General features: G+C 40.8%; 1 protein-coding gene across 1 annotated transcript in view; it reads right to left on the reverse strand.

Annotated features, from left to right (window-relative positions):
• Nucleotides 1–25,810, reverse strand: part of CLSTN1 (calsyntenin 1) — a 56,573-nt gene that overhangs the window by 3,674 nt on the left and 27,089 nt on the right. Inside the window, exons 4-18 of the mRNA XM_019541743.1 lie at nucleotides 24,057–24,086; nucleotides 22,388–22,583; nucleotides 20,326–20,534; nucleotides 17,504–17,653; nucleotides 17,216–17,401; nucleotides 15,170–15,418; nucleotides 13,602–13,723; nucleotides 11,647–11,809; nucleotides 9,398–9,448; nucleotides 7,551–7,708; nucleotides 6,731–6,879; nucleotides 4,949–5,175; nucleotides 4,002–4,172; nucleotides 3,275–3,420; nucleotides 797–932 (exon numbers count right to left, since the gene is read on the reverse strand). Coding sequence (XP_019397288.1) covers nucleotides 797–932; nucleotides 3,275–3,420; nucleotides 4,002–4,172; nucleotides 4,949–5,175; nucleotides 6,731–6,879; nucleotides 7,551–7,708; nucleotides 9,398–9,448; nucleotides 11,647–11,809; nucleotides 13,602–13,723; nucleotides 15,170–15,418; nucleotides 17,216–17,401; nucleotides 17,504–17,653; nucleotides 20,326–20,534; nucleotides 22,388–22,583; nucleotides 24,057–24,086 — 2,343 coding nt within the window. The remainder of the gene's footprint in view (nucleotides 1–796; nucleotides 933–3,274; nucleotides 3,421–4,001; nucleotides 4,173–4,948; nucleotides 5,176–6,730; nucleotides 6,880–7,550; nucleotides 7,709–9,397; nucleotides 9,449–11,646; nucleotides 11,810–13,601; nucleotides 13,724–15,169; nucleotides 15,419–17,215; nucleotides 17,402–17,503; nucleotides 17,654–20,325; nucleotides 20,535–22,387; nucleotides 22,584–24,056; nucleotides 24,087–25,810) is intronic.

Here is a 25,810-nt window from a genome sequence, read left to right on the forward strand (position 1 = left end):
CCGGAAGTGGATAAGCATAACCCCCATTTTACAGATGGCAAATGGAGGCAGACTGAAACTTAGTCAGTGGGAGAGCAAGGACTGGGGCCAAGAAGTTCCTGGCTCCCACTCAGCTCATCATGTTTTTCTGCTGACAGCACAATTCAGAGCACCAGATTTATATCTAGCTCAAGTCACAAGGGAAGTTGGTGCCATTAATCCAGTCCAATGAACAAATGTTCACAAAAAAACCCAAATATGTCATTTCACTATGGCTAGCAGCATCTCTTCAAGAGGCATAATAAAGTCACACCTATGCTCACAGGGCTAGAAATGAGTATAGGACTGGCAAAATAAAATCAGATCCATTATACCCAACTTTAGTTAGTACTGGTAGGGTTTCTAAAGGCTACTGAAAAACCATGCAAGGGGACCCATCACTCAGTTTTGGACAATGGCTGAGTTCAGGGGAAGAATGCTGAGGTTTTCCAAGGTATTCTTCAGAAGCCCACTCCCACCTCCTCAGACTCGTTTTAGGATCTTATACTGCACCCTCCCATACCAGTATGCATCTCAGCTCCAAAATTATCAGGTTACACACACAGGTAAAGATCCTGCTGCAGTCAGGGGAGAAGGCACTTTGTTTCTGCCACTGGACTGGCTTCTTTGTAAATCTCCAGCCGACTGTTCATCTCAGCTGGAAGGAAGATTAGTTTAATATGCTGCCCATCTCCAGACAAGAATCTGAAGCAACTTGAATGCTCTGCAGCAAGAAGTCACCTGGTAGTTTAGCAATGGCAGTAAGTGATTTTCTTACCTGAAAACGGGTGGGGGTTAGCTAGGTTGTGACCAGAGAGATCAACAAATGTATGATGCACTGGGTGGACAAACTGTGGTTGGGCAGCTATATGATTAGCATGTTCAACTGGGTTAGCTGTGTGGATAACATTCACCTGAGAACAAAGGGAAAATGTCAAACTAGGGAAAAAGAATAGCTTGCCTAGGCACTTGATCAAATAGCTATGCTCCGGCTGTAGAGCTGGCACATGCCCCTGCCATAAAGCACATCTGATTTCCTAAACTGTATCTGGTTATAGGTACAAATCAGTGTGCAGACACCATTTTTTCAGAAGAAGAAAGCTAACACGTACATACTGAAATGGTTACGTTATTTTTCATTCACTTATTGTTATTTCACCACATGTCTGTATAGAGCAAACTTTAGCTAACAACAATGACGGGTAAATCCACATGACAGACTAGGCAGAAGACCCTGAGGTACTGTGACATGCCAGATACCACATTTCAGAAGTTTAACATGGGTCCCCCAAAAGAACTTCTTTCATTTAGACAGGCTCAGCTGCAAGCAAGTTTCACGTTTTGGTGACCACTCTCGTCCTATGCATAACTTAATGAGTCCCCCCTTGGTGCTGGAGCTTGATGTGGTTTGTGACCAGCTGCGCAGCAGGAGGAATGGAAGTGTAACACAGGGCAAGGACAGCATTGCTAGTTTGAAAAAGTTTGGAGGGAGCTGGCCTCAGTGTTTACAGTGCTTCAAGAAACAAATGCCGATTAACCAATCATACAATTTCTATTCTTTGTGCATGCTGGGGTGCGCGGAGGGGAAGGCCATCAATTGTTGGTAAGTCAGACTCTTATTTTCACTGCCTGCTAGTAAGCTGCACTTATAAATAAAAGTTAGCCTGACAAATTCAAGGGCATGATTACAAAATAGATCCATGACAATGGTAACAATACGTGTAAAGACTTCATGCTACAGCAAAATGTCACTGTTTTACTATCCCTCAAGTACTGATTGATGTAAATGTACATCAAAGCCTGGCAAACACTGAGGGTTAACTAACTTTGAAGTTCACATCAAGTAAAGTCATTAATTAGATTCTTCTGCAGATGGAATGCAATTTTAGCCACATTACTCTCTTCCTTTCCAGAGAAAGCATGCAGGGCAATATACTTCTTTCTTTAAATCTTTCTCCTAGTCAGCATTAGTGCTTTAGATCAAGCTCTGTATTATGCAAAGTAGAAAGTAATAAGCTTCAGAGCTAGATTTTTATTAGTTCCTTAGTCACCTAACTAGGATGTATAGCAGGGCTTAGCTGCTTAAGGTCCAAAAAGCAATTCAGATTAGCCCAGAGCCAAACTCACTAGACACCTCTCTTTTGTGTTCCTGTACATGATCAGAAACAGGGTGGATTTGATTTGAATCAAATCCATTTAAATCTCTGGTCAGGAAGCCTGGATTTAATCACTGGCATCTACATAAAGTGCATTCTTGTTGTCTGATAGCCTTTATTCATTTAACTTGAAACTTTGCACTTTTAGAGAGAGGTAAGGACTTGCAGAGAGACAACAGGGATGATGGGTGGGTAATCAGGGCTATTATCTGTCATCTCTATATACTGCTGTTAACAAGGAGACACCAATACACAGTTTGAGAACTGAAACTAAGGATCACAGAGATGCTTAATGGGATCTTAATCTAGACTGAGCACTGAGTCCCACTGGGTAGAGTGGTTTTCTGTCATCTTTACTAATCTAAAGAGGAGACTCTAGGAACCCCATAAGATTCAGCCCCTAATATAGTTTATGGCCTGTTGTGACCTATTTATAAAACTTTTCTAAAGCAAATTACATGAATAGATCATCTCAAAGTTACAATTCATATTCCATGATGATATCTTTGAACTTTAACGCATCTTAAATTAAAACCAACTTTATACAGTTGGGTTTTTTTAAAGCTTAACAACAAAATTAAAACATGATTAAATTGAAGAAATCTGATTTAAATAAAAAAAATCAAAATTTTTTTATTATTATTATTATTTTTTTTTTAAATCATTGATTTGTATCCACCCTGCTCAGCAGCAATCTGCCTGGTGGACTTAAAAGTTGCATCACAGCACCTAGGTCCTCCCTAAGCTTTACTGACTTTCAAACTGTTATTAAGCTGTGCCTAAGCCCCTGGAGAGGCCCTCACATGTAGGCACACAAAAAACTAACATGCTCCGAGTCAAGCTTGACAGCAATGCCCACCAACCGCACTTGAACACTTAACCACACTTAGATTAGTGGGTGACATGTTCAAAACCCTCCTTGCCCTAAGGAAACTTGAACAGCTTCCTTACAATACAGGCTGATGAACGCCAGGTCCCAGGGACATGACTTAATTATTTACAGGGCAGAAACAAAAGCAGTTATTAATAACAGTTTTACAGCAAATTTCAAATATGCAGGTTCCTGACAACCTTTGAAAAGATAAGATCAACTCGCATACCTCCACTTTGAATTCATTGCTGACATAGCGTCCATTTAGCTCAGAGCAGACCAACTTGAACTTTCTGTCAAAGAGGGAGACGGTGTGCCAGTTTCGGTAGCGTATCAAATGCAAAACCTCCTCATAGCTGGCCATCGTATCAACCCCTGGGGGGAAAAAGCAGCAGCTCCTTGTTACAAAAGTAAATTGTTTTTTCAGTGTTTGAATACAAGGATGATAACATTTTCACACACGTAATTTTATTGCCCTGTTTACGCCATGAGTACTGTTGTGGGATTGATAAAATGATTTTCCTTGTTGGCACCTGCATCTTCGTTACAATTGCATTGTTTTTTCTAACCCCTGATGATTGACAGCTTGTCAAAATCAGTCTTCGAAAGGAAAGAAACAACGTATGCACTAGGTCATGGGGTTATCTACAAGACAAGCAAGCTTTTTCTTTAGTGGTACTATGTTCTTGAGGTCTGCAAGCTGCCTGGAATTTGGGATGAGGTAGCAGATTGGAGGGGAAATCCTGCTTTCTGCATTTTTCAGAGCTTTGCTAGAACCAGGAATTGTAAAAAGAGCAAATGTACAGGTTTTTCAGATGACAGGATCGGGTTCAAACTTCATTTTTTACTCCCCCAAGGTAAAGCCTTATAAGGAAAATATTTAATAAGCACAAAATCACAGGTGTCATTATCATTAGTAACTTCCTTGCACAAAGCCAAAGGTCACAGCCCCTTACCAGTGATGATCATGCCAAGGTTTGAACTGCTCATCTCAATGCCTTTCTGCTGTAATCGGGTCATATCAACCTCCAAGCTTTCTTGTTCCTGATTTAACTCCTCTCCCAGCACTGTGACCTCACATGTATCCAAGTTGTGCATGATCTCTTCAGACACTAAAGATTCTTGGACTGAAAAGCGAGAAAAACCCAGTTACAATAAGACAAGACAAAAGTAGAAAGGATGGAATAGGAGCTGTAATGTCATATTCAAGGAAAGTTCTTCACTTTGGAAAAATGTAAACATTTGGGCACAAAAATCCCCATTTAAGAAATTCCATACAAAAAAAATCCTTGGAGATGATCACAGTCCAAGGCTGTTCTTATTTCTTCATAGTTTCATAGTAGTTAGGGGTCAGACAGGACCTAAATAGATCATCTAGTCTGACCCCCGCCACTGGCCAGAGCACACGACCCCAGACAGGTGTTCGTCCAACCTCTTTTTGAATTTACCCAAGGTAGGAGCGAGGACCACTTCCCTAGGAAGTTGGCTCCAGATCCTAGCCACCCTAACAGTGAAATAGTGCCTCCTAATCTCTAACCTGAACCTAATCTCCAGCAGCTTTTGGCCATTGTTCCTCGTCACCCCAGGTGCTGCTAGGGGGAATAGGACCCTTCCTATGTGCTGCTGAACTCCCCTAATGAGTTTGTAGGCAGCCACCAAATCCCCCCTCAGCCTCTGTTCGCTGAGGCTGGAGAGGTTCTGATTGAGGCTCTATATATCCACTCTTTCCACAGGCCTGCCTGCCCATTCCTCTACTGTGATACTGTAAGAGGGAAGCAAACAGTGCCATAAATCCAGTTGTACTGGGATGGGGATACCCACGCATGAGGGAACTCCCATCACTGCAAAGATCCTTGGGGGGAAACCATCCAGAACCCGATGAGCAAGCAAGTGAGTCTGTTACCTGTAGGATCTTCATCTCCATCTCCTTCTGGCTCCACCTCCCGAGTGATTGTGCTGATTATGCGAAGTTCAGGGAAGAGGGAAACACCTTCAGGACTCTCAAACTCTGAGGCAGAGCGGGCAAAGTGGTTAATGCCACTTAAGCTGATTTTGGGTTCCTCAGGCTGCAAGACCATTACATACCCCTCCACAAAAGGGATGGAGATACAGGCCTCTTCATTGAAACACCTACAAGATACAAAGGCTGTTGTGTAGTGCTAAAAACCAGCATGATTTACAGGCAGCATCAATATACTATAGTGGCATCAAACAGTTAATATACAAAGAACATAGTGTATTAAATTACATGGTTGCGCTCTCAGACTCAAGGGTGCTGTAATGAATCCATCAACTGTGTAAAGATGGGAATCACCCAGAGACGGGAAAATGTTAAAATGAATTCTTTGCTCACTGATGACATCTTACCCCATTTTCTGGGCTATGACTAACAGCCACAGATAATGCCAGCAAGGCACGCTGCAATCCTGGAGAAGTCCTTACAGTATAACAGTTGCACCAAAGAGCCTCCCCCCCCATTCCTGCACTTCTGGATTAAGAACACACTGGCCCTTAAAGAAACAGTGAATGCCAGATCAACACAGTAAGAAGAATAAATGAAACTGGAAACAATGACTGCCATGCCTAATAACAAGGCTGGGAGATGCTAAATTATTAAAAAGATAGTGACACTGCTTTTCCAGTTTCATGAAAATGTGGAAGGTCTGACACTGCACTACGTAGGACTTAGTTTTGCGCCAGGAGCAAGTGCAGCCGGGAATTACAAAGTGATACTTTGCTTAGGAGGACTTCATATTTTTAAATCAGAATATTCCAAGTGTTGCTTTGGGATATATTCAAACAACACTTGAGTGGGAAGCCAGGAAATTCAAACCCACTGAGAAATTTCAGATGAAGCTCTGCAAAACAGCACTGCCACATCTGACAAAAGCCCCATTCAAGCGCCCAAATAACCTATCACTTCCTTTTAATCAGCTGTCTCACACAGGTGCTTTCTGGCAACCGCTATCTGCAGCAGTGGCCTATGATGCCCACTAGGGCACCTTAAGAATCAGTGCACATTCTCGTCAACACAAAGCACTTGAAAGAACAATTTAAGGGCAGAAAATTGTAAAGCTATTATTTTCCAGTTTGCCTGTGGTAAACCCTCTCAACCAACAACTTCAAAACCTTCCAAAACCAAATTTGAAGACATTTTCACAGCAATTCAGGTAAATACACATGTATTTCAGGCTCTTAAGGCTATCATTTACAGCAAAAAGATCCTTTCTAGAAATCACATTATTCGAGGCATCTTCTATAACTGAAATGCGAGCTGCAGATGCCCAAACTGCGGGAACAGCAAGGTACTTGGCATCAAATGTTTGCTTTGATAATGAGAACAGTGGTTGCTGATCCATGGATCAGACCTCCTTCCACAGTACAACATCCAATCAACAGTTCAAGGAGAGAAATCAGCTTCTCTGTACAACAGAACAAACCCTGAAAGAGTCACTGGCTTAAAAACTTAACCAAAGTTCATTGAAATTGATGATTCCATTCTCCTCAATGCTCCAGGCACTAGATCAAGGCTTTCAGAAACAAAGGCCTGCATAAGTGACCACTGTGAGCTTTACAAAAGGGTCTGAAATTAATGATCAATGAGATTCAATTGGAGTGTAAGGGTGACTTTCCTCCAGCTGCAGCATCATGAAGTAGAGTTTCATTTATTTAAAACAGGACCTACTTGACTGTGCTGGTGATTTTGAGCCTCCGGATTCCAGGTGTTGGGAACTGGCGGGAATTCAGGTAGGAAATGTGCTGCATGGCCTTGTCAAACTTCTCAATATCATCCCCTTCCAATGTCACTGTTGACTGGCTGGGGTTCATATGGATCTAAGGATCATTCCAGAATATGGGAGAGAAAAAAGAAAAGACGTTCCAAATGCTAATGTGCTAGATCAATTAAACCACCAAGCTTAGGACTACTTAAATTGCTAAGTATTGGATAATTAGCATTTATATGCAAAGCAAAAAGGTTCATTATTCAATGGCTGTGCAAGTCACTGTTTAACTTCCCAATTAGCCGAAAAGGGTAGGTCAAATATTTAGAGTATTTCACTATCCAAAGAAAATCCTACGAGCTTGGCACAACACTGAAAGAGATCAAGCTAGCAAGTAAGGAAACTAAGCTTTATTCTCACAGCCTTTGTTACTGAACTACATGTACGTTAGGCCCATAGTTTTCAGTAATTACCCTTGAAGTCAAATATATGTTTAGCACTTACGCAGCCATTCACATTTTCAAAGGTCATCAAAGCCAAGTACGTACCAAAAAGGATGGCTGGTGCAAGTAAGTTATTTAGGGGTCTGATTTTCAGGTCAGTTTTATACAGGCTAAAGTTGTGGTATGGATGCAGATACACTGATGAAAGGCAGGTTTTCCCAAGCACAGCCTTTTCTGGTTGGTAGACTGAATAAGCTGTAAAAGCCTCACCTATTATCAGATAACTTTTTCTTAAGGAATCGCAGCAGATGCACTTCACTTAATCTATATCCCACTTTACCTTCATGCCTTTGCCAATGCCATCTGCAATTTGTAAATCCAGTCCTTCCTTGCAAGTGTAGAGGCAGTCTATTACCTTCTTGTTCTCAAGTTTACCAGAACGTATCATTAACCCAGCCAGATTGCCTCGGAAAAACTGAGCCATGTGGAGTTCACCACCTATAAATGGAAGGGTGGGGGGAAGGAAAAAAGAAAAGTCAAGCTTTACAGGCCTTGGTCCTTTTCTTTATCAACTGTGCTTGGCTGGACCATAACACGTGTCATGCAGGTTAGTATATATCCAGTCTGGGTGTTACCTTTGTGATTATGTTCAAGCATAAAGAAAGAATTAAACAGTTCATCATGCACATGGCCTTCAGAGCACACGTGGCCATCCTGAACTGTGAAGCTGAGGCTAACATTTCCATCACAAAAGCTACTTTTGCCCATACAGCGAGGTGGTGTTCTTAAAGGAGACCAACGCTCAAGTTTGAGAGACCTGTAAGAAGACTTCTGAATGCTCATGTGACATCTCCATTTGTCATTAACTCTGGAAAATTAGCAGAAGTCTATGGGGTAGGAGGGAAATATATCCAAATACAATTCAGGGCACAGCAAGTATATGATGGATTTTGTGGCCAGGTGGCATCACCATGATCATTTAATATATCTTCCTGTTTAATATGAGCCACAGAATTTCAACCAGTCTTTTAAGCTCATTGCTAATTAGCTGACACCATTCAATTTCAATTTAGAGTGCATATGATGGAAAATAAACTACAACACTCAGGAACTGGTTGCTATAATTACATGCACTGTTAAAAATTTGCATCTTTTTACAGTTTAGATGAGTCTAGCTCCAACTTTCCGCCATTGGACCATGTTATGGTTTTGTTTGCCAAATGAAGTCATCTGTTATTAAAAATCTTCAAAAACAGTACAGAACCAGTAAGAATCCTAAACATACTCCCTCAGAAACATGCAGGAACATGAAATATCTCAAGCTAAGACATGAAAGCCAGAGAACCACCATTTAAGCTATGTAATATAAAGATAAAACCCTGCAGTGTCAGATGAGTTAGTGCAGTGGTTCTCAACCATTTTTGTACCAGGACCCATTTGTAAACATCAATGGCCAGTCCCGACAGTGCCCCTCACTCCTGACCCACTGCCCCCGGCCCCCCACCATGCGTGGGGCAGGAGGGTGTGGGAAACAGCCCCGTGCAAGCTGGAACTCTGCCAGTCTGTAAGGGAAGAGCCACAGTTTCCCACATTTTTCTCCTTTAAAAAAGAATCCATCTTTAAAGTTTGTTTGTGACCCTTTCATATATGCTTGTGACCTACTTTTGGGTCGTGAGCCATGGGTTGAGAAACACTGAACTAGTGTACACGGGAACAAGAGCTGGCCCTTACTGCTATTGGATATAACTGGTATTTTATCAACATGTGGTCAAGTAAGCATCCACCGGGAATTCTAGCTAATCTCAGGATACCTGGCTCTTTGGATCAAATATAAGACTGCATGCAATGATGCCTGAACAACACTGAGTGAATAAAAAGTGCAGCTAATGCTTTGCATTAATAGCTCATTATACACCACTTCACTGCAATCACAATGGTTTAAGGTCTGTACATGGATGTGCACTTGTGTGCAATAAAAATAAAATCAGGTGGTGAAGCAGTAGAAATAAAAGCACGATGGAGAAACAAGCCCAAAAGCAGATTATATGGGGGTCAATGGCCAAAACGCAATGCCTGCATTTCATGCTATGTGTGAGATGAAGCAATGTCTTGGCTTAAAAGTGATATTAAAAAAAAAGAAAAAAAACAACAACAAAAAAACTAGAAGGGGAAAAAAACTCCAGCAACCTGCAGAGGTCTCGGGCACAGTTTCATTGTCATTTTCATTTCCTGTATTTTCTGTAGAAAAGCAAGACAAAGAATAGGGACAATGGGGAAGGGACCAAGTCGTTAGGGTCTGGCAAATGATCCTTGTTATGCCATGCAAAGATCAACAAAACCACTTTCCTATAAACCCTTTAAACAGCCCACTCTGTTTCACCCAACTTTTCACAATTGTTATAATCCCTCTGAAATGCTAACTGAACGTATTAGCTGGATTTCAGGGAAAGAGCGCTGTTTGCTGTATTCATGACAGAAATCCGTGAACAGCCCTTTGCATAACATGAAGCTAAAATGGCAACATTAATAATGTATAATCAGTTTTAGTTTCAAATACTAAGTGCCCTGTAAATCACTGCTGCTAATGCAGCAAAACCCTGGCACCTTTTGCACCTTTATCTTTAGATGGCTGAAGGGGAAATTAAAATCAGACCCAGTCTGTATTAACAGATTCCCCCCCCCCCCAGAAAAAAAAAAAAGAATTATGGGACAGATCAAAAGGAGCTGTTACTGACATAATTTAGATCAAATCAACAGTATTACATGTACCAACTGGTCAATTTTTAACATGGCAGCTTTTTAAACAATAAAGAGAAAACACTGAAGAGCATTTAAGAAGCACAAAAATGTTAAGAGAGAACAGTTCAAATCTTGTCTATCCTGCAGAGCAGCTTGATATGGCAAATATATTGTTTTTCAAGGTTTGAGACTGAGGGCAACGAGGCTTTTCTTTTTCTCTGATCCAGTTCTAATCATTGTAAAATAGTTTTTTTGAATAAAATTGCTAAGATGGATGCTGAAATCACAGAGTTGCAGTGTTTTAACAGTCCCATTACAAGTTTGTTTTTTTGGCAACAGACCTATTGGAAATGAGAAATTAAAGGATTGTACAATAGTGCCTGTGCACGTATCACTAGGGGAACCATCATGTAGAGCTATATGAAGTACAAATATTTGCAGGTAAAAAGATTGTGCTTGGGTTAAAATACAAGTGTATATATGGAAGCCTTGGATGTCTCATACCTTTGAGCAGAAATATTATTTCCTGTCATACCCAACACATGCAGCTCTCAAGGAAGCTGCTCCCTGCAACTTTGTGGCCAGAAGGGATAACCTCAGAGTCATCCACAGAATGATATATGAAATACAGTGGAACCCTGCTAATTCATACCAGTGCCTAGGAGACTAGCTGCAAGTCAGTGAATTTTGCAGGTTAGAAGGTACTTGAAAGAAAGACTTCCTCACAAGATTTTTTGGCAATTGGACTCTCTCTCTCTCTCTCCAAAACCTCGGATCTCAAAAAGAAAAGCCCAATGAGACACAAAACTGTTAGTTTCATGACATCACCCTGAAGTTAGCCATTTGCCTTCCTTCATAAGCTACATTTACTCCTTATTGCAGGCTGCATATGGTATATCCGCTCCCAAAACTATAATAAAATACAGATCTAATGTTTGTTCTATTTGAAAAGTATTGTTTATAAAGAAGGCCAAAGTATTGTAGCTAAATCAGCCACTTTCCAACTAGCAGGTAATCTGATCTGCAAGCAAAATGTTTCAACACAAAACTGCATAATCAACGCAGTGCTATAGTGCTTTGGTAACACTACCACTGCTCCATGTTCAGATGAAGCCTGCTCCATTTTCTCAAGCTTTTGATGAATAAGCTTCATCAGTATTAGAAGTTGTGAATCAGCAGTATGCAGGTTGCAGAGAATCAATTTCAACCTAGTTTGCATATACTAAAACTGCTATTTTTTAATTTTTTTTAGAACCACAAGTGGTAAAATTCTCAGGAGACAGCATTAATGTGTTATGTAGCTGAACCCCATAAACAGAAATACAGCAAAGTGCGAGAGCTCAGTGTTTCTGAAATCTGCTTTCTAACTCTGGCGAAGGCTATGCCTAGTAATCTTCAGAGTAAAATTACTCAAGAGAACTATAAAATGGACTGTGTTCCAACAGTTATCACAAAATCACTTTACAGTGGAATGCTGCCTGATATTTCTACAAGTAGTCTGGTATTTCATATACACCTGCAGGCAAGCAGTACAAAGCACTTTAAAAAGGGCCTAAGTTAAAATGGAGGAAATATATGATAGCACCAGGGCCAAAAGGAAAAGCGGCAGAAACACTTCCCGTTGTTCTCTAGAAATTAGTCGCATATTTCCCACGTAGCCCCTCGGATTTGAGAAATTAAATGATATAAATGGTTACCTTGCCAACAAGCTCCAACAACCAGCTGAGTTTCTATCTTGGAAGGATGAAGGGGGTAATCCTCAGTCACCGGGAAAGGGTCATATGAAACCCCATCTACATAGAGTGTCACTGTTGGAAATTCAACATTAAGGACATAGTGATGCCATTCTTTGTCACACACCTGGGAAGGGAAAGTATGGCTTTAAAACACAAAGTTCAGATCCTTTCATTTCCTCCCTTCTTTACATTTTTTGTGCAAGAAACATGTTTATACATTTTATATGTAAAATACACATTTCCAAAAACACATCTGCGCATATTCCATCAACAACAGTTCCTTCTATTTTCAATAAAGGAAAAAACTGCAGTCTCCACTCAAGCAGGTATTTCTGTACAATGAATTTACAGCAGGATCTTTAGAGAAACCACATATTCCAAAACACAAAGCAGTCATTATTGACAGTTACTAAACACAAATATTTTTTTGAAAGGACAACATACGTGGCTCTGCTGAGATGGCCTGTGTGTAAAACGTAATGATTTTGAGAACAAAAATATTTTTCAAGCCAAGAATACAGATCTCTTGTGGAAACTGGCTCCAATTTTGGAAAGAATACCATCTCCTTAGAAATATGCACAAGGTGCTTTCTAATCAAAACAGTGTATTCCAGTGTAGGGAAAATGCTAGAAAACTGCTCGCTGAACAGATACATTGCAGCATAATAATCTCATTGCCTAAATAACTATCACCAAATAGATCCCCAACATTATTTAGAAGCAATTAAAAGAACATTTATACAAAAATGGAGACACACGGACTTAGCTTTTGCTCAGATCCCTCCACAGAGTCCCTGCTCTCTCAATGGCAGTCTTCCTTATCATGAAGGCAGAGGCATAACTAGGAATTTTGGTGCCCCTGGGTAAAGATGCCCGAAGTCAGGGCTACTGAATGCTAGAGAGTCTTATGACGTGTGGGCTGCCGGTAAGATGCAGGGTCCTCAAGTCTGCCATTCCAGCACCGGCTCTAAATTAGTACGTGGGGCTGAATTCCTGCTCACCACCCCCCTCCTTTACTATACTACTGCGTGATGGTTACCAAACCAGAGATATGTTTGCAAAACTGGGAGATACGACAGTACAGGAAACGCCAAAAAAAGGGAAGTTCTCTGGAACAACAAGTGGGCTTTGTGTATCTTTGGCTAAAGCAGTAATTATGCCTAGATTGAAATCATAAGGCCTACCCAGTGAAGAAATATTTACTCTTTGAAAGAATAAATCACAGGGCACGCTAATTCCGTCCCCAAAATAACTCCTAAACCAAGTAACTGCTTCCCTTCATAGGCTTATTACAGTATTTAATGCTTGATCAAGCAAATCCCCTTCTCATTAGACAGACTGATTCTCTACCAACAATCTGTCCATCTAATGTTGAAAATATGCCAGAAAAGTTTTCTTAAAACGGTCGGAAGGATTAAGAGAGAAGTGCATCTGTTATCGTTACACCCTTTGACCTACAAAAACATCACATATTCACAAGTGCGTAATTGTTACAAATGTAGCAGAATACTTGCAAGTAGAAAACTGATTTGTTCTTGAAGTATTATTGCTGTCATCCTACTCAAAGCAAAATATTATTGCTGTCATCCTAGCGAAGCAGTTTCATCAAATCTATGGTTTTACTAACATTTTGTTTGCAGTGTAAGGCCAGATCGTACAACCATCCCTTATACTGAGTTGCACTTTATTCCCAGTTGACTTCAATAGGATCAAGGTGCATGTGTGTGTAAAAAAGGACAAGAGAATCTGCTTCCAATGCCTTAGTGCTACTACAATAAATCTGGCTGGGTTTTTTCAACTATGGAATGGATTTAGAGTTGCAAAACACACCCTTACTTTAACTTACTATTAAGCATTTAAACCAAGTTCTAGCCTTTTGTGGTTATCACTTCACAGCAAGTGTCCTTCCAACTCACCTGGTTTAACTTCCAGTGGAATTCCGCAGGTTTGTAGGTCTTTCCCTCTGAAGGATCTTGGCGGAAGAGGAAAACAAGTCGGCAGTTGTGTACGTAAAGAGAGTAGTGGTGCCGGTTCATATCTGTGCAAGAGATTGGATTCAGGTTATTCCTTCTCTTATTGTTTTGTTCCCTAGAACTCCAGAACTAAACCCAACAATCCAATTTCATGCTTTATATGTAGCTTGACTTGATGCTTTTGAGGAGGTTAAAGCGCACATATTTCTTGCCCCAAGAAACCTATCTAAACTAAATGCACAGATAAGACACTAAAGGGAACAAGATGGTGGGAGCAAGGATGAAGTCATTTCATATCACTCATATCATGCATAAAAATCAGCCAAGGAAGCAAAAGAAAAGCACTCAAACCCTGGGAACTTTCCACCCCAATAGTACTATTTGACCTCACCATCCCACAATACATTTCTATGATTAAACACTGATGGCCACCCACTGACAGCCCTATTTTTTTTTTTTTTTTTTTTTAAAGGAATGGGCTGCTAATATACTCTACAGCATACTGTTGAAATGAAGAGGAATTGGTAATTCCAGAAATAATCAGCTCCACACAGTACTGTATTACAGCAGGGGTAACTGCATAGGCTGTTTTGGAGATCGGCATCCCACATTTCTGCATGCTACTCTTAAAAAATGGAGCACAGTTCTAAGCTATTTCAATTCAGCATTTTCTCCAATCCAATTACTTCCAGGAATCCACCAGCTCTGGTTTTTAATTAAGGGGGGAAAATTAGTTAGTCTTTTCCTGATAGGCCAAAGCAAATGCACAAAAAAAATGTTTCAAAGAACAATCTGTGATATTAAGCAGGCACTTTTTATCTGATCAAAAGAAGTGCTTTTTAAGTACCACTAATACTGTGGCTCTCTTGTGATCTAGTTCTGTTAACGATGAGGGCTGTTTGGTTTTGTTTGCATCCCACTAGGGTTCTTCTGAGAGACCCTACCTACAGCTTGTTATCCAAAACGCTTGTTTCTAAATAGCTGAACTCCACCGCTCCAGCCAAAGGCAAGAATTCTTGTACTCCATTAGACAGCAATTACGTAAACAGTTATCAGATTTTCTTTTGTATCTGCACCAACCTAAAATGATTGTGTTTGAAGCTTTCACACAGAATAATACTTTTCCCAGAATTAGAAGTTTCATTATAGAGAAAAAATGTATTTTCTCCTAGAAAAAGAGAGACACAGTGATGGGCCATTATTTTCAATGATTACAAACTGTATCCAAAATGATTCTCCAGAACAAGACAAATAAAGCAGATTGCAGACTGGTCTGTCACAATGGCTAGAACTTTACAATAATACGGAAATTTGCAAGTTTGGGAAGCTATATACTCTAATGGCATGGCTACATGGGCAAACTGACCAGCAAATCTCCCTGTGAGGATGATCTGAATGGAATGGAAGATAACATTTTCTAAGTTATTCCACTTCCAAAGCAAACCCCGATCTAGAGGTACACATTAGACCTTTAACATCACTGTTACAGTGTAATGGAACGGTCTACAAACCTGTCTTGTCTGAATTGCAGAGTACTGTCTCCTTTTCCTTGGTTCCAGGGCTATGCCTCATCCATACCGAGATCATGAACGGCTCTTTTAGATTGACTGTAACAACGCCATCTGGAATCTTCACAGCTTGAGTGCCATTGAATTCAAAGACCTGGTCACTGTCATGGCCATTGTCAGTAGGAAGTCCTATTGTCCAGTTCGCAGTGCTACTTGGAGGGGGAAGCAGCTCAGCCGTGCCAGAGGAAGCACCTACAATAAAAGTATAATAATAAAAACTACCCTGGAGGAAAGGGAAAAAACTGCAGCTGGCTTCAAACCAACCTGTTTGTTTTTATGAGTGCTAACCTCTTAGCATCAGCTATGTTAGTGTCCTACACCAGGCAATTTTGACTTTAATTGCAGTGGAATTAGACAGCGTCAGCCATATTTGACAGCTTTAAATTACGTGCTCCAGACATTTCACCTCCTAGGAGACATTCAGTCTAACTGAGAATCCCAATTCCCTAACTATGCTTATCTGAAGGCCTTTTCCCTTCTTATACTAGGAGCTGTTATCAGACTAGAGGCATTTTACTTTCTTAATTCACACCAGGACCCTATTCTTCTGTTCTTCCTCTGTAACAGTAACGTGGCCCGGTCAGGGAGGGCTGACTGAGGTTCCCCATCAGAGCCTGAGTTGGAGGGAGTGCTGTTTTACTCCACAGTAAGGGCTAAACCTGATGTTTCCTTCATACTGCAAAGCAGGGAGTATCTGATGTCAGCATGAAGTACACCAGACTTGTACAATGGATTATTAGTGGCAACAGCTTAACAGCTGCCAGTACCTCACAGTTACTGGTAATAATTCAGAAACATGGATTTTGCTGGTCAATATTTTTATTAGACGATAAGACTGCAGCTGCTATTTATACAGTTAAAACACTTGCACAAAGGACTAGGTTCAGCCCCGGAGCAGGCAAGTTATTGCCATCACTGGGAGTTGTCCCAGTACTTCAGGCCTGAACTTCGTGCAGTGGTTTAATGTCTACAACATATGGTTTGATATAGCTCTAGGGCCAATAAAGTAGAGACTGAAAGAATTTAATTTTGATGCAATATAACACTAATATAGACTGGAAAACCTAATGCATCATTTTCTGACAAAACAGCAAAGCAGCCTTTACACATCAACAAAATTCCTCATGTAGAAATGACACCATTATAAAACACGTATGCTAAAACAGTTAAGTGATGAAGTCCAAAGCATGATGTCTTGGGAGAAAGACAAAATCCTACCAGTCATTTGAAGCCATTCATGTGTCTAGTTAACTTAGTTTCACTGGAACAGTTTCAATAGAGCTTTCCCATCGGAGGTTTGATTTGTTCTGAACCTATATGTCATTGGTATTTAGCCTTGCTGATTAGAGGGTTTGGACACCCAGGCTGCTACCAGCTTATCTTCTGAGGTGCCAACTGCTCACACCTCCCATTGACTTCAACTCAAGTTGCAGCTGAAGGTGCTAAGTATAACGGAGAACCTGGGCCATGACTTCTGTTCCTTCATTCTGCATTAAGGGGCTCGTGCATTTTGATCCTACTAATCATATATATGAGAATGCTGAAGTGTCCAAGGCAAGTAGAGCATGGATTTGGCTGGTTCAGATAAAAGTCCCTGATTCTGCGCCATATTTTCTCTACCACAGGTGTCTTTGGCAACACTCATCACATTCTTTCTATGCCTAAAAATATGAGCAGTTTCTAACAGCCATACCCTTGAATGCATCCTTTCAATTACTGAGAATTTATCTCCAGTAAGAGAAACTGCTGTCCCAAATGGGGAGACTAGAAAAGGAACCCATAGCGATCTTCTCTGATGTAACAGGTATTTCAAAACACTGACTCGCCTTTTTTGTTAGTCGAGTTTGGGGAGACTAATACACCAATACAAAAATCAAGTGCCCACCAATCTGATGCGTTTCCTAGTCCTGGCTAGGGAAGAGATATGCAAAGAAAGATAAACAAGCAACAGAAAAACTATTTTACTTAAACCAATTGACGTAGTTTTACCACAGAGTCTGTGAAGGGATTTCTCAGAGTAAGTATCTCTGTCACAGCCTTTTCCAATGTGGCTGGTCTCCAGTTCAACTGTTGCTTGAATTGAAGTTATGGGCTCATCACAGGTCTCCAAGTGAATATTGGGGAAGAGAGCTAGAGAACCAGTGCCGGGTTCATATTCTATTCTTTTACTCCAACCTGTGTATTCACCAAAAGAAACAGGATTAGAGATCTTTGGTATTACACTGAAGTAGAAGTACAGCAACGGGTGAAACAAAATAGGGAGGAAATTGAACTAACCTTGCCAGCCAGGCTTGCATGTAGGCTTAATGCTTATCTTCACCAATACGTCCTCAGCAGCTCTCTTCTTCCCACAGTCATATGCAGTCACTGTAAGCTTATATTGGTGTTCTTTGCCATAGTTTAATTTTTCTGTATTTTTGATGTAACCTGGAAATTAACATTAAATATATGCATCTTTTAGACTAACAGCTGCATTATACGTATTTTTACATGTACTAAGACTCAGAGCCATATGTTCAACCTAATTAACCCTTCTCTATTTATGTAGGTTTTAAATGCTAAATGACCAACCCAGCTATTTAAGAACTACTTAAATCCAGACGATTAGCACAAATACATACAGCAACAGATGCAATCATGTCACTTTGTCTCTTTGCAGCTTAATATGTCAGTGTAAATCTTTTAATAAAACTCAAGACTTAACTGACCCCAATCAAATACTAGGTCCTTTAATGCATCCCACTAAGCATTTTATTTAAACACTGGGGAGGGGGGGTTGGTAACAGTGGCTGCACCCTTGACCAAAGCAGGCCTAAGAAGAATAGTAAGTGCTGCGTCCAAGGAGGCTGACAAAGAATTTTCCAATGAAATAAAAATTTAGAAGCAAGCACACCTGAAGCCACTGCCACTAAGTGCAACCACCAGAGGAAGAGCTTCACGTGATCCCCACAGACCCCTCTAAACCTCACGAACTGTTCATAAGTACCTCAATTTTTAATGAACTTGGCCCCAAACCTTGGCATCAGTGATCCACACCAAAGAGCGACATAACAGAGCACAGAAAAAAAAATAAAGGCTTTTTTGTAATCTATTTTTATAACATGAAAGGCTAGCCTGGACATGGAAGGCAATTTGTGTTTCTGAGAGCAGCTGTACCAAGGCAGATGCTTGTAAAGGACGCACACTCAGGCATCCAAGTGGAGGATACACCTGGAGCGTGTTCCAAAGGAACTATACCAGGGTTAGGCAACGTTTTTGGGCAGTGCCAAAAACACCTGCAACCTCAACTCATAAGATGCTGGTGTGCCAGAAGTAGATGGCATGGGAACTGTGAGGGGTCTGATCCTTGTTGTGGCAGCACAGACCTGGCCCCTTCCTCATCATCTGCCCAGAGGCATACATACCAAGCAAAATACCTTCACGTGCCACATACCGGCACCCATGCTGAGGGTTGCCGATCCCTGGACTATACCATCCCTAGGCACAAGCAATCGTGTCTGCAATCTATGGGCATGAGGAAGGAGCCAAGTTAAAAACCAAAAAAATAGGAGAGCACCTCAGACTTTAAGACGAGACAGAAAAAAGAGGAGAGAGAGGAAGAAACAACTAGAACTTCATAGAATCATAGAATCACTGAGTCGGAAGGGACCTAGACAGATCGAGTCCGACCCCCTGCCATGGGCAGGAAGGAGTGCTGGGGGTAGCAGGGGTCATAAGACCCCAGCCAGGTGCCTATCCAGTCTCCTCTTGAAAATTTCCAGGGAAGGTGAGAGCGCCACCGCTCTGGGAAGCCTATTCCAGGCTCTGGCCACCCTTACAGTGAAGTAGTTCTTCCTAATATCCAACCTAAACCTACCCTCCCTCAGCTTGTGGCCTTGTTCCTAGCGACTCCAAGGGGGGCCCTGGTGAACAGACTTTCCCTGAGTCCCTGCTGGTGGCCCTTGATAAGGTTGGAGGCAGCCACAAGATCCCCCCTCAGTCTCCTCTTGCGGAGACTGAAGAGATTCAGGTCCCTCAGCCTCTCACAGGGCTGGCCACGGAGGTCCCCAACCATACGAGCGGCCTCCTCTGGACCCTCTCCAGGTTCTCCATGGCCCTCTTGAAGTGCAGTGCCCAGAACTGGACACAGTACTCCAGCCATGGCCTGACCAGTGCCACAGAGGGCAAGCAAGACCTCTCTGGACCTGTTAGTGATGCCCCTGTTGATGCATGACAGAGTGCGGTTGGCTCTGCCTACTGCTTCGTCGCATTGGCGACTCCTATTCATCCTGGAGTCAACCGTGACTCCAAGATCCCTCTCTGCCTCTGTGCTGCCGAGAGGGTCAGCCCCTAACCTATAACCATAATGCTGGTTCCCTCTCCCCAGGTGCAGCACCCTGCACTTGTCCTTGTTGAACCGCATCCTGTTCAGATCCGCCCCCTTCTCTAACCTATCCAGGTCTGCCTGGATGCGGTCCCTGCCTGCCCGTGTATTCACTTTACTTTAGCATAGTAAAGTATATTAGCACAATGAGAGTCTGCAGATTCATAGATGCCTGAGATGGTTTGAGAGATGAAACAGTGAGGTTTGTATTATCATCAAGAGATCCTGACTTTTACTGTACAAAAGTTCAAATGGGAATCTGAAATGGTAACAAATACATATCTGCTCAGTTATACTGTAGAACTAGATTACAAATAGAGGGACTGAAGTATATTTCTTACTAACTTCAGTATGACCGTGACAAATTTGAAGATAATGGGTCTTTATACACGTGCGATGGGAGTATGGTGGGAAGAGTGCTTTAATTAGAGTGGCTCCAGGAGCTGCTCTAATTAAAGGACCTGGAGCATCTTGCATATCAGTGTCTGCGTGCTTAAAAATGGCAGCAGGGGCGCTTTAACTAAAGCTCATTCGACAAGCTTTAGTTAAAGCTTCCCTGCCACCATTTTTAAGCACCCGGATGCTGATACACAAGACTGCTGGAGCAACTTGATTAATCAAGTCTGCTCTGATGCACTGTAATTACAGCACATCAGAGCAGCCTTGATACTCATGTGTAGGTGGCCCATTGTCCAGTGACCAATTAGAGCAATTTTCCCACTTCCCCAATTCTTACCATCTTTGTCGATTGCAAAGGGAACATCTGGAGTTACAATTTCATAGCTGCAGATCTGGCTGAACTGGGGTGAACAATCTGCATCCACAGCTTCCACTTTCAAGATGTTGTCATATCTCTTCCCTTCAATGACTGTTGCCTTGTAAGACTTCTCTTTAAACACTGGAGCATACTCATTAACATCATTCACTTGGATATGTACTGTTGCTCTGGGGACAAGACAAAATAATCAGAACAGGAATATTTTGCAAAGCTTCCATTCATTAGCTCTTCTAAGGAAGAGTTGAGGAATGTCTCATTGTAGCCAATGACTGAGCAAACTCCATAGTGCAAATCTATCCCTCTGCTAAGGCAGAATACAGTTCCCCCTCCCAAGAGAGTAATACATACTTTGCATATGACACTTGGCATCTTGTCTTATTAAGATGCAATAACAATTACAAAGTTAGGCTTCTGAAGGAAAGAGCGTTCTGAGGGGAAAGAGCTACTAAAGATGCACCTTAAGTATTTTACAGTGATCTATAAATCCAAGCAGTTTAGGTCTCTCACACCTTTCTCCTTACGTATGTGTCACACAGCATGTGAGTAAATATAGAATGAGCAAGATCCAGTTTTCTTCATCACCAGAGAGAAAAGTACAAGATGAAACACATGCAAGAGACTACAGAGAAAAACATTTAATCAATGCTGCCCTCCTAGAGGAAATGAAAGATTTTTTTTTCTTAAAAAAGAGATTATTTTGGCCCAGTCCCCAGCAAATTTAGTGCAAGACAATTTGACATTTCACAGATTTCTTCACTGCATCAACTGACCAAAGCGAGCTCCACTGTTACATATCAGCTAAGGAGACTCAGTGCAACACACTCAATAATAGATGGGTTATCACAGTAACACATTTTAGCACCAAGAGAAAATGACCAGCTCTGTACCAGTCACACAGCCAGGCCAGCCAAAGAGTATAGAAGATAAGCAACCATTAACTGATGCTCCAGACACCAAGATTTCTAGAGCTGCTGTTTTCTCACCAATTTACTGAGTTTCCTCAGATTACCAACTGGTGCTCCTTTAAGTGCAAACTTTTAATTCCTTTCTGTTAAGCCCATATCCTGCCTATAACCCCATGAACTGCAGCAAGCAGGAAAAAATGGCAGGCATCCACAGGTTCTACAATGTGAATACCTGCTGCACAGAAGGAGTCACAGGAATTGCACAGAGGAAAACCATACTTTCACACGGTATGTGAAACTTTGTTGTCATCTTTCCATGTTGACTGTTTCCCCAATAGTACAATCAAGTGCTGATAGGAAGTTTATCTATATGCCACTCTCCTTGAAGCACATGACCCTATGAAGTTGCTTTCCAAGTTGGCACATCGTTTACATTCTAGATGGCATAAGGCTAGAAAAACAGCAAGGATATATTAGTCAATATGACACCAGACCTGGACTAATGGTAGTCTGCCACATGCTGTACAGATGTTTTTTTCAAGTTGTTGCATAGTTATTTTTCAAGTGGCTTGTTAGAGCAATTTTTACTATGCGGTTTTCCATTTTTCGCTATATAAACAGCAGATTGCTTTGTTACCAACCTTTTGATCTAGGAGGCAAGAAATCTCATGCCAATAAGTTTCTTTTTTCCATTCAGGCCTCTTGGAAGCAATAAAAACATGTGTTCTTCTTCCTGTTCCTCAACACTAACACCTACCAGAGGAATGTGTCTTGGACGCATCTGACACACGATCTTCCTCAGAGATCCGTACCTATATCCACATAGGATTTTAACAGTTTTATCAGCATTCTAACTGCCTGTACCACCACATGATTAGTTTTCCTGATGTACCTCCAGAGGTGTCAAGGGCTAATGCAGTGCCAGCTACAACCTGGAGGCAGAGACAGCAAAACCATTCTTTTTCAATTCACTGCCATTTGCATCAATATCACACATGGGTCTTTCAGTATCATCACTTGGTTTACATACGTTCGAAATATAAAGCACATAAACCACATCAGGCAAAGGACTACTTAAAATGAACTTCCTCTTAGCCACCCCCAGATTTACTTACTTGTGGGATTTTTTTGCATTGACTCCGTCTGGTCCCTTTCCACAATCATAGGCCTGTATGGTGAACGTGTAGTCTTTCTGTAGTTCACAGTCAAGTTTTTCTTTAGAGCGTATTATTCCCTCACCTGTGGATTTATCCACTACCACAGCCTCAAAGGGGACATTCTGCCCGTGAATCTTAAAGCCACAAATCTCACCTAGAGATTCAAAGCAACAGAGGTTAGAACCAGTCAATAGCTTTCATACAGTTTAAAAAATAAATGACTCAGTATTTTGCAGCCAGGGATTTGTGAGGGTCTGTGGACAAAGCAAGAGCACTGTGCTTTAAAATGGGTGAGTTCTGGGAACTTTAGTAAAAAAGAAGCATACGTCTGCCTTCCAAGCAACTGGTTTACTTTGCATCCATTCATGCAGGAATACAAAAGAGAAAAAGAGAAATGTAGACAGGCATTTCACAGGAGTACTTGAGACAGCTCTAGGGTAACAGTAGATCTTATGAGAGCATACAGCCAAGGCCACTGGTAATATCTTCTATGCCAAGCTACTGGGAATAGCTGGGCAGCTTGTTTATTTTGACCAGAGCAGAAGGTTAAAATGCACAGTTACAAGTCAAGAGATGAAGAAGCATCCAGTATAGGTTCAGCACCATAATTACAGAAATTCTGTCAACAGATCAAAAGAACAAAGTCTTCCTGTGCAATGTACCTGGCTAAAATTAGGGAATCAAAATAAACTACTGAATGAGAAAGGTAGAAATACCAACTTTTCAGGCATCCATTTCAACAGCTATCTACTAATATAGTAGGGACAATGTTAATCATAGGTTTGCACATGGAAGGATTTATTAGACTTTCTTTTCTGGTCAAACACTTCTTCCTAACAGACCTGAAAGAGAGGCCTACATTACCTTAGGTTAACGATAGCTAAGGCCAAGTCTATGTTACAGACTTCCACTGGTACAGCTGGTTAGCCGGAGGTATGGAGCGCAAATGACACAAAATGTTCCAACTGAAGCGGTTTGACAGATATGGTTAGGCCAGCAAAACTGCACTTTTACTAAATAGCTGTTTAAACTTGGGAGCTGGTGTTTTTTTCTTTAAGGCACGATTTTGCCAATTTAGCTGTATCCACACTAAATGCTTTGCTGATATAAATATACCTACAAAATCCCTACACCAGCAAAATACTCCAAATGAAGATATGACCTAAGACTATTTAGAAACTGGATCACAAAACAGATTTAATGTTACCAGGTAAGCGCTTATTTAAAAAAGTGTATTGTAGGAAGTGTGATCTCTTTCAGCAAATCCATATTACTTTATAAAACGTGGGGCAAAACATAATGTTCCAAAAAAAAAAAAAGTAAAATACCAATGAAAAAGCTAAAGATACTGACTGCCCTGCCCCACTCCAAGCTCAACAGGATCCATAGAGTCTACAATAAAACCCCAAACAGTTCAAATGGATGTCTGATTTACAGATATTTCTAACCAAGGGTTTGGTTACGTAACGGTTTTTATTGATATATTTTAAAATAGAAAAGAACTGGGAGAATAAAATGGGGCAAAAAAGCATGACAGGATCTTCTGTTTAAGTGCTGATTCCCCATTTCATAACCAAAGTTAGTGGGTTAATATTTATAAAAAGGGATAGAAAGAACCCTTTATCACCTTCTTTGGTGACTGTCACCTCAAAACTCTCTAAAGGGAGAAAAGATAAACCCAAGTCAGTAACACAGGAAAGACTTAAGAGGGAGCAAAAAAGGAAAAAAAGTCAAAGATGCACACATTACATAGAAAAGCTTTGGATAAATTGCACAAACAAACAGATTCCAGTGGTCAGTTGCTGCAACTGTTACAAACCTAGAGCCTCAGTCTCTTTAAAGGTTATTTCATCTCCGTCTTCAGTTTACCACTCCCTAGGCAATTTCTTAGGTTAGGTATTTGCTTAGTTTGTTAAAGGCTTCATCCTTCTTCTCTGGGGTACTGACAATTGGATAAGGGATGCCAAGCAGCTATTTTCTGAACTTCTATACTTTCAGAGAACTGCCCAGCAAATTGAAGCCACACCAAAAACTTAGCTTTAACTCAGTCTCACTAAGGAATACATATGGAATACTTTAAAGGTTTTTTTTTTTAAATCAAATAAAATGTCACCTTTAATGCAGTTTCACAGTAGGCATTTCTCTCAGCTTGGACAATGCAAAACATTCTTGAGTTTTACTATCAACTTTTTTATGCACTAGTGTAATGTTCCTATGTAAAAGTTGCAAATACAGTACAAACGGTTTTGGAATTGTTCCCCTTTTTTTTGGACAGTGGACCCGTGTGTGTCTTGGAAACATTTTTATTGAGCTAGGTTCTGTGACTACTAGTTACAAAAATTTAATTTCAGCAGCAAATTTAACCTGAGAATTTTCCTTTATGATTATACTAAGCATTCATGTTAACGTTAAGCAGGATGAGCATAAAACAGGGTTTAACTTAGGAAAATCATTTTCTTTGCCTCCTTGAGTATGCCACTTTTCCAGAGTTAATGAACATCTAATAATTTCCACCTCTTTTACACAATCGCTTACATACTTGAATGTTGGGCCTGCAATTTCTGGTGATAAGACAGAGCTGACAGGTTTTATCTCAACAGAAACCACAGTGTTATTAAAACCCTGAACTTGCATTTTGTTACATGCTACTTAACATTCCACTTACATTTTCTTAACTACCATAGTCTCTGACCCAAGATACAGTTACAGCTAAGCAAACTTTATGCTTAAAATGCATATCAAATAGAACTATTGCCCATTCACATTTATTTGAGAAGGGTGCAAACTAGTAAATTCTCCATGATAAATAAAGGCGGGGGGGGGGGGGGGATTATAATTCCTTAATGCGCTAAACAAAAATACAAATGTTCAAAAGTAAAAAGGCAAAATACTGGATTAATACTGAAGCATAAAAAATCCTTCAGTGTGAAGGACAAATTACTGCAGAATGGGTAATTTTTGAACAGTGGGCCCTTATTTTATAAAAGGACAGTTTCTGAAATCAGACTTTCACGAGGTTATTCCCAAAGCCTATTTAAGGCAATCTTATAGGTTTATAATTGACTCCTTATTTTATAGCAACACATGTAAGTCTCCTAAGGCATCCATATATAAAACCTGTTTCACCGTTTGTTTACACAGCATATAAATATAGTCTTGAATATTATGGTGTTTTAATAATAGAATCATTCAAGAAAACCACACACTGCCCAAATTCCTGGCTAACAGCACTGAGTGATCAAAAATTACTATAAAACAAGTGCAGGCTTTTAAATACTGAATGTGCCCTACTCTAATAAAGTTAGCCTTGGGAATCAGGCATTCCAAGAAAGGCACTGAACTGAGAAAATACACAGATAAAGAGGGCATGGTAGCAGAAAG

Source organism: Crocodylus porosus, unplaced genomic scaffold, assembly GCF_001723895.1.
Source record: "Crocodylus porosus isolate Cpor-Errol unplaced genomic scaffold, CroPor_comp1, whole genome shotgun sequence".
NCBI classification, from domain to species: Eukaryota; Metazoa; Chordata; order Crocodylia; family Crocodylidae; genus Crocodylus; species Crocodylus porosus.